This window comes from Molossus molossus, unplaced genomic scaffold (genome assembly GCF_014108415.1).
Source record: "Molossus molossus isolate mMolMol1 unplaced genomic scaffold, mMolMol1.p scaffold_m16_p_24, whole genome shotgun sequence".
NCBI classification, from domain to species: Eukaryota; Metazoa; Chordata; class Mammalia; order Chiroptera; family Molossidae; genus Molossus; species Molossus molossus.
In genome coordinates, this window is record NW_023425360.1 from 2,998,994 (window position 1) to 3,012,040 (window position 13,047).

A 13,047-nucleotide genomic window follows, 5' to 3' on the forward strand; every position below is an offset into this window, starting at 1 on the left:
CTCTGAATATTCTGAAAACCACTGAATTACACACTTCACATAGGTGAATTGTATGGTATGTAAATTATATCTGAATAAAGCTGTTACCAAAAATATATTAATAAAAGAACAGTGCATTCGTGTGTATATCTTCAGAATTCAACAACAGATCATTGGAGATTTTAATGTCTGTTACCTTCAGTAATCTCTGCATAGCTGAATCACAATACATTTAGCTGACATTCCTTGCAAAAAGACTTGAAAAACTAAATTGCTTTTGAGACACTGTTTCTTTTTACGCAATAGAAGAAAGTAAAATAAAATAATTAGGAGACAAAAACAATCTATTAATCCATCTGTGCTACTGGAATTTCTTGGGTTCAAGATTCTAAGATAAAAACCTAAGTGTTGATTGCATGTCTATTGGATTGGATTGGATTTGGGAAGAAGCAGCGCACATTTAAGTCAAAGTTAGGAAGGTATTTATATTACAGGATACTGAAAACACTGTAAAAACACTCGCCAGGTGTTTGATTTTAAAATGTAGCCTAGGAGGCTGCCGGCCTCTGCTCTTCTGCAACATGGTGGTAAGGGCTTTACAACCTGCCTCTGGTGGTTTTGTTTCTCATGCACTTAGATTCTCTGTTCTCCATAACATGCAAAGAAATTAGTCTACATTTGGAAATGTTTATAGCAAGATAGAAACCTGGGAGTCGTTACTAAACCCTCCCCATCATTACCCCCATCTACAAGCTATCATCAAGACCTAATGCTTATACTTCCTGAATCTCTCTCAACTCTACCTTCTCTCCATCCCAAGACCATGCCTGAGCTGAAGCCCTCAGCATCTCATCTCACCCGGACTGCCACATTTGCCTCTCAACCAGTCTCCAGTATTCATTCTCCTTAATATAAGGTGTCAGCTTCCCAGAAACAATCAAGCTGAATCCTTCTGTAGCTTCTCACTGTCCACTGGATAAAGACCAAATGCTTACCAAGGAACACAAGGTTGTGCAAGGCCGGGCCTATACTGACTCCTGGTCTCACTTCTCAACACTGCTCCCATTCATCTTGATCCACCCCTACAACAATGCTGATCTTCCCATAATCCCTGTGTGTGCTGGTATCCGCCCCGACATACTCTCTCCCTTTCTGCCTGAAAACTTCCTAATATCTCCTCTCTAAAGTTTCCTGACCATTCTTCCACTATGGGACTTACCACTCTGAGTTACAATCACTGTGTACGTGTTTATAACCTACCAGACTGAAGCCCCCTTAGCGCAGGGGCTGTGTCTTAATCATATTTATATCTTCAGTGTCTGGCACAATGCTGAAGACAATAATAAGTACTAAAATAAAGTTAAATAAACTAAGTCAATAAATTTTTTTAAATACCAAAGGGAAGAAAACCTTACTAAATTTGGGCAAAATTAAGTTCAGAAGTGAAAGTGATAAAGTAAACCAAGAGAAGATGAAGAAATCCCAAATGCAGTAAAACTAGCACAGAAACCCTGCTGGGGTCGATGTGAAAGTTACAGGTCTGTGAGCTTTGGAGGGAGTTTTCCGCCTATTCTTTTTCCTGAAAATGACTAGCTTATATATGTTTGACACAATGGAGGAGATTGTCTAAAATACACTTTTCTTGTTTTTACTATGAGGATGATTATTTTTTCCATGCTTGGGTTTCACTTACTTCACACAAATTGACAAAAAAAAAATCAACACGAAGATACTAGAGTCTTTTGAGTTTGGAGTCTTGTAGCTCCATTTGTTAACAAGAATTGGAAACATTCAAAGTGCTGCAATTAGTAAATTTATTACTGAAATAGCACTTCAAATTTAATATGCCAAACACAATAACTCTGTGAGCAAATTAATTTTATATATTTTAAAAACAAACTGACAAAGTGAATGTTATATAGATATTCTAATTTCCCCAAAATCTTCCACTTAAAAGCTATTTTTGCTGATGTTTAATTTTTTTTTTAACTCCTTGTTCTTCTCCCCCTTGCGCTTCTTGCTCTCTGGGAAATAAAAATGTCTGTCCACATACCAACCAATGTGCTTGTCTTATTAGGCTAGAGCCCAGGACTCTGAGGACCAAGCTCAGTCTGAAACAAGTTCTGGCCAGAAGGACCAGCCACTGGGCAACCCCAGGACAGGACAGCGAGCCAGGCAGCACCCACCTGTAGCCCACCTTGCGGGCATAGTGCAGGCAGTTCTCCTTTACGTGGGTCTGGAAGTAGGCGGAGCGACAGAGGGCTCCACACTCTGGACAGCAGTAAGGGGACTTGTGTGTGTGGATCCGCTGGTGGGCACAGAAACTGCACTGGTTGGGCAGCAGCATCTGGCATACCTGGCAGGTCTAGAAAAGAACACCAAGAAAACAGTTCATGCAGGTACCACAGGCCTATGGCTCTCCAGTCACAGCCACCTGGCTTTCCTAGGACACAGGTCAGAATAAACCGTCCTCCCCTCTGCAACCATTCTCTCTTCCAGCTCCCTTAGGACACTTGGACACCCCAGAGCTCATTAGAAGTGCTGATACCGACACCCTAGCAAGCTTTACCTCTTACTTATTAATCAGAGACAGACCTGACCCTGTTTTCCCAAGATCAGACTGCCCCAGGACTGGGAGTGTTTCTTCCCTCTGGCTCAGCAGAGGACCAGCTTTTCCTTTGCAGAGGTCGAAAGCACTTCTCGAATTCTAAGACCTCTCTTCACTGCCAGACTCGCCAGGGCCTCACCCTAGCTTGGCAGAGGTGGTTCCTACTCAACACCTCATCAGATGGTTCACTGACTTCCTAAGAGGACTGAAGCCTACCCTGACCGGCTGCAGAAGCCCCAACTATAGACTGACTGAGTGGTCTTGCCAGTTTCCATTCCCTCAGCCCTGCCTGTCCACTCAGAGTGGGTAGGAGTGGAACTAGGGCGAGACAAGCCCCACAGCCAGACTCACTGCAGCTCTAACGGGCAGAGTCCAGACAGCCAGAGGGGAGCAATGGGCTGAGCGGGTATCCACATCTAGAGAAGCCCTTCTTAGTAAAGAGACAACTATACTGCTCACTGGAGGGGGGCGGGGGGACTTGGGTCCAAGCAGTGCAAAAGGGCAAGTTGTCAGGGAGGACAGGAAAGGATCTCTACACTAGTCAGCAAAATCCAGAATCCGGAGCCTCTACAGGGCAAACCCAGCTCTATCTATAAATAAATGACAAAGGGGGGGGAAAAAGAGAGGGAAGGAGAACTTATAGGTTTAAGAGAAATTTTCAACAATTGCAATGTATAGCACTTATTTGGATATGATTCAAACAAGCCAACTGAAAAGGAATGAGACATTAACTTAATTATTATATTTAATCCTGACTTGGGACACTATGTAAACTGTATGATTATCTAGTCACTAAGTTGTACACCTGAAACCAACACAAAATAAAACTGAAAGTAACCACATCGTAAAATAAAAAGGAAAAAAAAAACCTAACTTCACGATAATACTGGGACATTTGACACTTGATATTAAGATTTGATAATGAGAAACTATTAATTTTGAAATGTAATGATACCATGTCTTTATTTAAGGGGGGAAACCTTATCTTTTAGAGATACATACTGACATATTTACAGTTATAATGATGTTGGGATTTATTTAAATATAATCCATGGGAGCCAGGCTGGTGAGGCTCAGTGGTTGAGCACTGACCCAGGCACCAAGAGGTTCCAATTCAATTCCTGGTCAGGGCACATGCCTGGGTTGCGGGCTCAGTCCCCAGTGGGGGGAGTGCAGGAGGCAGCCGATCAATGTTTCTCTGTCACATTGATGTTTCTATCTCTCTCTCCCTAAAAAAACCAATAAAAAAACATACTTAAAATAATAATAATAATAATAATCCACTGGAGGGGTGAGGGGTGGGTAAGAAAATACACGAAACAAGACAGGCCATGAGTTGGTAATTGTTCATTATACCATCAGGGCAGCCGATCAAGTGTTCTTTCCCTTCGATGGTTCTCTGTCTCTCTCCCTCTCCCTTCCTCTCTCTCTTTAAAAATCAATAAAACATATTTTTAAAAAATGACCGAAGCCCAGCTAGTGCGACTCAGTGGTTGAGCATCAACCCATGTACCAAGAGGTCGCTGGTTCAATTCCTGGTCAGGGCATGTGCCCCGGTTGTGGGCCAAATCCCCAGTGGGGGGGCATGCAGGAAGCAGCCAATCGATGTTTTCTCTCATCAATATTTCTATCTCCCTCTCCCTCTCCCTTCCTCTCTCTCTAAAATCAATAAAGAAAAACAATTTTTTTAAATAAAAAATGACTGAATACATAAACATTCTTTATATATAAAAATGAATGTTCAGCCCTGGCCAGTTAGGCTCAGCAGTTAGAGCATCACCTGTGGACCGAAGGGTGGCGGGTTCAATTCCCAGTAAAGGGCACGTACTTGGGTCGTGGGTTCGATCTCTGGCCCCGGTCGGGTTGTGCAGAAGGCAACCAATCAGTGTGTCTCTCTTACATCAATGTTTCTCTCTGTCACTCCCTCCCACGCCCTTCCTTCCACTCTATCTAAAACTCAATTTTAAAAAAATCCTTGGGTGAACATTAACAACAACAAAAAAGGAATAGAATGCTCATCATAACGCTAATACTAAAAAAAATAATGGAGTGTGTCACCTGACAACCATTAGGATGGCTACTATTAATAAAAAATAAAAAACAGCCCTGGCTGGTTTGGCTCAGCGGTTAGAGTGTTGGCACGTAGACCAGAGCGTCGCGGGTTCAGTTCCTGCTAAGGGCACGTACCTCAGTTGCAGTTTGTCCCCGGCCCCGGTTGGGGTTGTGTGGGCAGCAACCATTCAATGTGTCTCTCTCGCGCCAATGTTCTCCCCACCCCCTCTATATGAAGATAAATGCAAACAATGTCCTCAGGTGAGGACTAAAAAATAAATACATAAATAAGTAAATAAATAAATAACAGAAAATGACAAATGTTGGTGAAGATGAGGCAAAACTGAAACCGTTGTTCACTGTTGGGATTGTAAGTTGGTGCAGCCACTCTTAAGGACAGTGTGGCTGTTTCTCAAACAGCTAAATCTAGAACTACCATATGACCCAGCAATTACACTTTTGGGTAGTAGATACCCAAAAGAATTGAAATCTGGGTCTCAAAAAGATTTTCGTACACCTACGTTCCAGCATTATTCACAATACCCAAGAGATGGAAGCAACCCAAGTGTTCATCAATGAATGAATAAACAAAATGAAATATTATTCTGTCTTAAAAAGGAAGAAAATTCTGACACATGGTACAACACGTACGAACCTTGAGGACATCATGCTAAGTAAAATAGCTAGTCACAAAAAAGACAAATCCTGTATGATTCTACTTATATGAGGTACCTAGAGCAGTCAAATTCATAGACAGGAAGTAGAATAGTGGTTGCCAAAAGCTGTAGGGAGGGGGGAATGAGGAGGTGGTGTTTAATGGGGGAAGAGTTTCAGTTTTGCAAGATGAAGAGTTCTGGAACTGATTGCAAAAGAGTGTGAATATACGTAATGCTACTGAATTACACACTCAAATGATTCGAATGGTCAACTTCATGTGTATTTTACCACAATTTAAAAAAATAGTAGAGGAAAGACTCTTAAAACACTACTCAAGATTGTTAGGGCATCAACTCACTACTGTGAAAATTGTGAACTAAGGGAAATGAATTATGTATGTATCCCATTTTCTTTTTCTTTTTTTTTTTTTTTATCCTCACCCGAGGACATTTTGCGATATTTTGTTCAGATAGAGTGAGTGGGAGAGAGAGAGAGAGAGAGAAACATCGACGTGAAAGTGACACATCGAGTAGTTGCCACCCACACGACCCAACCAGGGCTGGGGACAAACTGCAACCAAGGTACATGCCCTTAGTGGGAACCGAACCCGGGTCTCTCCGGACCGCAGGCCAACGCTCTAACCGCTGAGCAAAACCGGCCAGGGCATGTATCCCATTTTCAAACATAAACTATATTTCAGGGTAACCAAACAGTCCTCATGGAAGAGGGAAAGATAATGTATAAGGAATCCCAGCTAACAAAAAAAAAAAGAATAAAAATTTTAAAGCACCTTTCTGCAATTCTTAATAATAGTGCTGACTCAAGTAGCGATTATTAATGTATATTAAAAGCATTAGGTAAGCCCGGCCAGTGTGGCCCAGTGGTTGAACATCAACCCAATCACCAAGAGGTCGCCGGTTCAATTCCCGGTCAGGGCACATGCCCAGGTTGTGTGCCTGATCCCCAGTGGGGGGCATGCAGGAGGAGGTCAATCGATGTTCTCTCTCATCGATGTTTCTCTCTCCTTCTCCCTTCCTCTCTAAAAGTCAATAAAGAAAAAAGCAGCAGCGCTGGCCGGTTTGGCTCAGCGGTTAGAGTGTCAGCCTGCGGTCCAGAGAGACCGGGTTCGGTTTCCGCTAAGGGCACGTACCTCGGTTGCAGTTTGTCCCCGGCCCCGGTTGGTCGTGCGGGTGGCAACCACTCGATGTGTCTCTTTCACATCGATGTTTCTCTCTCTCTCTCTCTCTTCCTCCCTCTCCCACTCTATCTGAACAAAAAATGAAAAATGTCCTCGGGTGAGGATTAAAAAAAAAAAAAAAGAAAAGAAAAAAGAAGCATTAGGTAAAAGATAAGGAATTTTACAATGAAGGGATCAGAAAGCCACTGTCTAAATTCCCTCATAAGCTCAGCATCATCACCACAGAGACAACCAAGCACTCTGCACCTCTCTGACATCATGAAATGTGAAGAGCCTAGTACTCTGCCTACTCAACACTGAACCTGCATCTAATCAAGTCTTTACTGCTAAATTCTAGTCTACACATAAAATGTGGGATTAAAAAAGAACAAGTTAATTGTATGAGGGAGCAATCAGGCAAAGCCAAAATTATCCTGGAAAGTTCTCAGGAAGCAATCAGTCAAACTCCAAATCGTCCTAGAAAATCCTCAGGACACATGACCCAGTTTCAACAAACCAATGACATGAAGAAAAAGGGGGGGGGGGGGGTCTGATCAGAATGGAGAGGGACAAGGAAGGTACTGTTCTAGATTAAAAGTTTCAAAAAACTAAAGAAATGTAAAGTGTGTTCCATGTTTGGATTCTGATTCAAAGACAATTTTTGACTTGAGTGGGAAAATTTGAATATGGACTTGTATTAGGACACATTAATGGAACTGTTATTAATTTCGTTAAGTATGATAATGACGTTAGAAACAAGAAGTAATCGTCTCTCTGTGCTGACATCCTGCCCAGTAGGGTGGCTTGGAAGGACCCCTCCAGCCACTGCACAGGGGCGCAGATCTGGTTCAAGGGCGGGCTCCCAGGAAGGACAGACGGCCTGAATATGCGTCCTGCAGTCCCTACTCGAGTGGAGGCCCACCCACCTTCCCATCCCTGCCCTGGACATGACCTGAAGCCAGGGCCTGGTTCTAGGAAACCCAAGTCCAGCAGCTATCAAGGCTAGGTTCTGATCCCAGAGCTCAAGCCTTACCCTTTCTCTGAGACTCAAAGTTGCTTTTATAAGCAGGAGATTTTGAGGGATTAGAATGAGGCTGAACAAAACCTGACAGTGCTCCTGGGTACTCCCTCCCTTCCTGTCTGGGGGGGCCCTGTTGTCCAGCTCCTACTAGAGAATGACAGAGAAGATGCAGAGCGAGAAGGATGCCAACCGGGGATCCTGTACCCAGACTTTTGCTCACATTTTAGAAGATGGGTGAGGATAGCATAGGAAACAAACAGAGGCCCAGCATGAGACCTCCACTGGCAATGGTAATGATCACATGACTCAGAATACGCAATCTGGGACCAAGCCAACCATGCTGGTGTGAGGAGCCCCCGAGGAAAGGCTAGAGTGGCCATACTCTACCTGACTCATCAGAAGGAAAATACAAACAGAAACAGAGGCGAATATAAGGGGCAACAGTGATCCTACTGCACCTTATTGGCCCTTTTTGGAGCTGCAGAAGCCCCAAATTCCTCCTCCCGTCTCTACCCCAACCCTCCCAAGGCTGGCCGCACTCCCGACAACTCCCTGTTCTCAAACACACGTGGCATTTTCACACACCTTTGTCCCTCTACCTGAACACCCTGCCTCTCCCCCTCCTCCATGCTCAAATGTCACGTGTGGCGTCACCACGAATTAGTCCCTCCGAGGCAGTCTCTGCAACTATGTTGACAAGCCTGTTTCAACCCTATTCTGTGTCTGCACACACTGCAGCCGTGTGGGTGGTGAGCCCTGGCCTCGTTATGCCACGGTGAGCTCCAGGAGGCCAGTGCGACTCCCTCCTGCTGGCACACTGTGGACACTCAGAACACATGTGCAAAGCTCATCCGCCCTGGGTGAGGGGACGGGCCTGGCTAGGTCATGAAGCGACTGCTTCCACCTGGAGGAGGAGGAGAAGAGCCGCAGAAGGCACATCTGGAGCCCCGATTCTTCACAGGACCTTGCTAACACAGACAGCCACCAACACACAGGGTGCCACAGGGTATTCTCAGCACAGATGCCTTTAAAAAAATAAAGCCAGATCTCATCCAACATAACAAGACGGGAAGCAGATAAGCGCGGCTGCTTTCCTAGAGGGATGAGAACGTGGACGAAAGGAGGGGCCCACAGGCCGGCCTGCTCTCCTTCCGTCCACTCACTCCCCAAAGGACTCAGCACAAGGAGCTGTGTCCCCTGCGGGCAGAACGCAGTAAGGCATGGCTCTTAGAAGGGCAGACCGAGGCTCGGAGCAGTGTCACACTGCCTCTGCCCCGCGTCCGCCGAGCACCTGTGAAGACTGCAGACACCTGCCAGAGAGGAGGGCACCGTCCGGTAGAGACCTCACCCAGACCTGACAAGCGGCCCTGACAGCCTACTGGAGTGGCAGCTGAGTAGACTATGGGACACATCCACAAAAACACTCACTAAATCTTCAGGGCCTCCCCTCAGCTGTGCGCAGGATCATTTTCCCAGGAAGAACCAAGCACTATCCATTCAAGCAGGTCACTAACCGTCAAGCCAAACATCCTCCTCTAAGACTCCAAAGATGCCACCAGTGTCCACATCGATGAGCTTTTCTCTCCCGGCCGACACGGAGCCCATGTGAGCCAGGCCTGACACCCACCCCAGGGAGGGTCACTTACCAGCCCCTCAGTTTCCTCCGATGTCCTCTGGAAATGCGCAGCCATGACCGTGTGGTCACGTATCTGCTTGTGACATTCGAGACACTTGATTCCGTGCCGGATGAGCCTCACGGGGTCTGGGTAGAGCGGCAGAGCTGGAATGGTGGAGCTGGCATTGTCCGAGGGGGAGCCATGTTTGGGGGAGGGCGGGGGAGGGGGCGGGGGCACGGGGGCCACCGGGGCGGAGGAGTTCGAGGGGGCTGCCGACGCGAACATCTGGTCGGCAGAGATGGGCTTCACGAGCAGCTGCGAACACTGCATGGGCAGCCCCTTGCTCTTGTGGCCGCGGGCGTGCCGCAGCAGGCTGCACTTGTTGAAGAAGAGCAGCGTCTGGGAGCAGGGTGTGCACAGCACCTCGATGTGGACGCTCCGCCGGCCATAGTGCTGGCTCAGGCTCTTCTCTAAGGCAAATGCGTCCCCACACTCCAGGCAGCAGTACCCACTGGCGGGCACGTGGATCCTGCTGTCGGCAGGCGGGCTGAGATTTGGCGCGTAGAGGGGCACAGGGTTGGCGCTGTGGAGGACCTTGTTGAAGACCTCCACGACCAGCGGGGCGGCCTTCTTCACCTGGTGGACCAGGGGCACTGACATCTGTGTGAGCTGTGGCTGGCTCCGCCTCTGCGCAGAGGACTTGGCCGTCACAGAGGCAGCGACACTGTGGGGGACCAAGTTCAGGTTGGCCAGGTGTACGGCTTTGGGCAGGAGGTTGGCAGAGGCTGGCGCGGACGCCTGCAGCGCAGTGCTCTGCTGTTGCTTCTTGCCCGCCTGCGGGCCCAGGGCAGCCCCCTTGGGGACCCGGGACCCAGAGCTGCAGCCAGGGGATGAAGATTCACTGGCCTTCGTCACGCTCTCGGCCCCTTTCCCGTCACCCTGGGGGCTCCCTGCGTTTGGGCCGCCCTCAGGAAAGTGCTCCCCCGCAGGCAGGGCAGTGACCTCGTCCTCTGGCACCTCACTCGGGGCCTCAGCAATGGCACTCCCCAGAGGGGACCCAGCAGGAGACTTACTGAGATCATCGGGGTCTGGTAGGATCCTTGTGACAGTCCGTTTGATTTGCCCCGATGATGTCTTGATGGTTTTGATCCTGACTCTGGGAATCGCTGGTGGGGAGCTGGCGGCCACAGAAGGGGAGCCTTTGCTACTGCTGTCACTACAGATGCTCCGGGGGCTGTCTGATGGCTTCATACTTTTTCTAGTGGCCTCCAGAGGGCTCCGGGGGCTCTTTGGTGACTTGGGCATTTTGGGGCTGCCTTTGGAGCCCTCTTTCGTGGGCGCCGAGGGATCCTTTGTGTGGCCAGGCTGATCCTCCTTGGTGACACTGGCGACTCTTTTGGCCTGCAGGGCCACCAAGGCTGCAACACAAGAGGACAGCTTGGAATGGGCTGGCTTAAGACGCTGCCTTGGGGGCACTGACGAGCAAGAACCCAGCTCCGCGGTGAGCCCCTTGGGCTCTGCAATACTGTTGCTGGGGTGGCTGTTGAACTCCAAAGCATCCCCAAAAAAGCGACTGGCATCCAGCTCCTTGTGAGGCTCCACCAGCTTCTGTGCCCCTCGCTCATGTTCCTGCTGACTCCCCAAAGGCAGGGGCTCTGGCTTGGGTTCTTTCTTACAAAAGTGATCGAAGATATGCAGCTCCGGGACAGGAAACTTCGCCAAGGCCTCCAGGACTGGGCCCCCGACAGCCCCGCACCCAGGAGGGGGTGGAAAATAACTGTCAGAGTGCTTGGGCTTTAGCCCAAACCCGTTATCTTTGATGGCATCCTCGGGTTCCGGGCTGGAGATTGGACTGAACTGGTTAAAGGTTGGTAGCGGCTCTGACTTGCAAGGTTCCAGCTTGCCCAGGAAACTCCTGGCACTGTCTCCGTTCATGAAAGTGGAGTCAAACTTCCCACAGTTGTGGCCCAGGTTGTGGGCCTCTGGAGGCAGGTCTGAGCCCCGGAATCCATTGTGTAGGAGGCTGGGGGCAATGTGGTCTTTCTCCGCTTCGAACGACTCCTGGCGGCTGGTGTTCTTGACAATGACACTCACGGCCGGCACGTCTGAGGCTGACCCTGAGTGAGACAAGGACACACTCTCATCCATACACATGCCTGAAGGTTTGAGGGGACTCTCATTCTCCTCACTGGGGGTCTGGATGGCCTCCTTGGCATCAAGGCTGGTAGGGTCTGGGATGTCAAAGGCAGCCAGAAGGTCATCAAAATCTGGAGTTTTCATATCCCCCATGGCTGGAAGCTGGCAAGGGCTATAACAGAAACAGAGAACAGAATCTGATCACCAGAATCCTGCTAGACTCTGCCCAGTGTCATCTTCATTACACACCCATCATACTACACACGCAGGCAGCACACCCATGCACAAACCCTTATCCTGGGGGAAGTCGTACATTTGCGTTTTACTCCAACAGGTTTCCAAAATGCTAAGCACACAGAGGGAGGGGTGGAGGGTGGGGGTTTATATGCAGTGACAAGCCTAGCAGGCCTTACACCTCAACACCTAGAAATTCCTGGCTGGTTGCATAGCCAAAAAGAGGACACAGGCATAGCACACTCCCTCCACCTGTCGGGGAATATCATCACACTACCATCATGTGCACTGGCAAGAAAAATCAATCACTCAGCCCCTTAAAAAAAAAGGCATGGCTCGCCCTGGCCAGTTTGGCTCAGCGGTTAGAGCGTTGGCCTGCAGTCCAGAGAGACCTGGGTTCGGTTCACGCCAAGGGCACATACCTTGGTTGCAGTTTGTCCCCAGCCCTAGTTGGGTCGTGGGGGTGGCAACCACTCAATGTGTCTCTCTCACATCGATGTTTCTCTCTCTTTCTCCCTCTTGCACTATCTGAAGATGAATGCAAAAAAAAAAAAAATCCTAATTATGCCCTGTCCGATTGGTTGGAGTGTTGTCCCATATACTGAAAGGTCTCGGGTTTGATTCCCAGTCAGGGCATATACCTAGCTTTCAAGTGTGATCCCTGGTCAGGGCAGGTGCAGGAGGCAACAGATCAATGTTTCTCTTTCACATTGCTGGTTCTCTCTCTCCCCCCTGCCCCTTCCTCTCTCTCTAAAATCAAAATAATAATATTTTTAAAGTCCAAGTACAGTTTAGAATTATCTTTTATTTTTATTTTATTTTTTTTATCCTCACTCGAGGACATTTTTTGTTCAGATAGAGCAGAAGGGAGAGAGAGGAGGGAAGGAGGGAGGGAAGGAGGGAGAGAGAGAGAGAGAGAGAGAGAGAGAGAGAGAGAGAGAGAGAGAAACATCGACGATGAAACATCGAGTGGCTGCCACCCGCACGACCCAACCAGGCCAGGGACAAACTGCAACCGAGGTACACACCCTTAGCGGGAACCGAACCTGGGTCTCTCTGGACCGCAGGCTGACGCTCCAGCCACTGAGCCAAACCAGCCAGGGCTAGAATTATCTTTTAAAAATCCTAATTATGCTAAGTATCCTTTCACAGATGACTGGACAAGGAAGATGTGGCATATGAATACAATGGAATATTACTCAGCCATAAGAAAGATGAAAGAAAGATTGCCATGTGTGACAACATGGATGGATCATGACGGTTTTATGCTAAGTGAAATAAGACAGAAAAGGACAACCACCACGGAATTTCATTTATGTGGGGCATATAAAACAAAAAGCAACAAACTCCTAGATATACAGACAACATAATGGTGGTTGCCAGAGGAAAAGGGGTTCGGGGAGGATGAAGAGCAAACAGGGGGTCAAATATATGGGGACAGGAGAAGACTAGACTTTGATGGTAAGCACACAATGCAATATACAGATATATTATAAAGTTGTACACCAGAAATTTATATAATGTTATTAACCAATGTTACCAAATATATTTAATTTTTAAATATCCT

At 47.8% G+C, this 13,047-nt stretch overlaps 1 protein-coding gene across 2 annotated transcripts in view; it reads right to left on the reverse strand.

Annotated features, from left to right (window-relative positions):
- ZNF592 (zinc finger protein 592) overlaps nt 1-13,047 on the reverse strand; it is a 44,303-nt gene that overhangs the window by 8,255 nt on the left and 23,001 nt on the right. For both annotated transcript variants that reach the window (XM_036277897.1, XM_036277898.1), the window contains 2 exons: nt 9,141-11,418; nt 2,166-2,344 (listed from right to left, as the gene is read on the reverse strand). In XM_036277897.1, the coding sequence (XP_036133790.1) occupies nt 2,166-2,344; nt 9,141-11,399 (2,438 nt within the window). In that variant the 5' untranslated portion in view covers nt 11,400-11,418. The remainder of the gene's footprint in view (nt 1-2,165; nt 2,345-9,140; nt 11,419-13,047) is intronic.